Source organism: Trichinella spiralis, assembly GCF_000181795.1.
Source record: "Trichinella spiralis strain ISS 195 chromosome Unknown Scfld5, whole genome shotgun sequence".
NCBI classification, from domain to species: Eukaryota; Metazoa; Nematoda; class Enoplea; order Trichinellida; family Trichinellidae; genus Trichinella; species Trichinella spiralis.
The window spans coordinates 2,126,219-2,127,388 of NW_003526944.1; the positions used below are offsets into that span (position 1 = coordinate 2,126,219).

Sequence of the window (1,170 nt, forward strand, 5' to 3'; positions counted from 1 at the left end):
GAGGCGTGTTTTGACTTAGTCAATGTTTTTGTTATGTCGTTTTCTGCCAGATAGTTTATATTTTGACTGAATTGTAAACGTCAAGGTCATTTTTGAATTTTCAAATTGAACAGTGCATTTCTCCTGCTCATATTATATCGCGTTAGAGTTTATCCTCAGTAAGAGGTTTCAATGCACAAAAACCGGTTTCCAGCGCTGCGCTATGCAAATAACGATCGCCATAAAAGGTGCCTTATCGTCAGTAAGGGTGCACTCGTTCGTTTGACTTACGTGGCAAGTGGTAGCGTTGGAAAATGTTGTCTCAGTTCATGACGCTAAATAGTTGCTGAAATCTATTTTCAATTGCTGTAAAGTAATTCCTCCTTTGTTTACTTTGTGTTACTTTTTTTCAAAACAATTTTATACTCATTTTGTAAATAATTATCTAATGGCTAAAAAGCAGTTGATTATTATACTTCTAAATACAGTTTTCAGTTTCTTGCTACTTTTACTACGTGATGATGTGAGAACATTTTTAACTAAATATCATTTTTACAGCTATAAAGTGAAAAAAAGTGAAGACGCGGGCGACACGAACCAAATCGCGGACCGCACGAAGCAGAACAAGAGATGAGACGAGGTAAATGCGATTTCTTCTGTGTGCTTATTTTGTAAGGCAGTGTTAGGAAGATAATTCCTCTGTTTAATTATTAAGTTACCTAAGTTTGTAATAAGTAAGATATCTTTTGCTGTAAAACGGTACTTTTTGTTTTTCATATTATGTCAAGATGAGGTAAAAATTCATCTTTACAATAATTTTCATCTCACTTAAACCACTTTTAAAGCTGCGCGCGTTGTGTTTGTCCATTAAAGGCATCTGCGTCTATTGCAAATCATTTTCCGTAGCTAAACAAGCTTTCATTTGCAAATTATTCATTTGAAAGTGTCTTTTTGTATAATAAATGAACTTCCATTTATGTAGAGCATTTTTAAAATTTTGAAATCTCAAATTCCAACATGCGAAGGCGTGTTTTGACTGATTCAATGGTTTTGTTATGGCGTTTTCTGCCAGATAGTTTATATTTTGACTGAATTGTAAACGTTAAGGTCATTGTTGAATTTTCAAATTGAACAGTGCATTTCTTCTGTTCATATTGTATCGCGGCATAGCTTAGAGTTTATCCTCAGTAA

At 33.8% G+C, this 1,170-nt stretch overlaps 1 protein-coding gene across 1 annotated transcript; it reads left to right on the forward strand.

Moving 5' to 3' along the window:
* Nucleotides 1-193: 193 nt before the first annotated feature.
* Tsp_04136 (hypothetical protein) lies at nucleotides 194-885 on the forward strand (the record flags this gene model as incomplete). The annotated part of the gene is made up of 3 exons (XM_003374903.1): nucleotides 194-285; nucleotides 561-619; nucleotides 825-885. Coding segments are annotated over 3 exons (212 nt in total), but the record flags the coding sequence as incomplete, so codon positions are not given.
* Nucleotides 886-1,170: the final 285 nt, after the last annotated feature.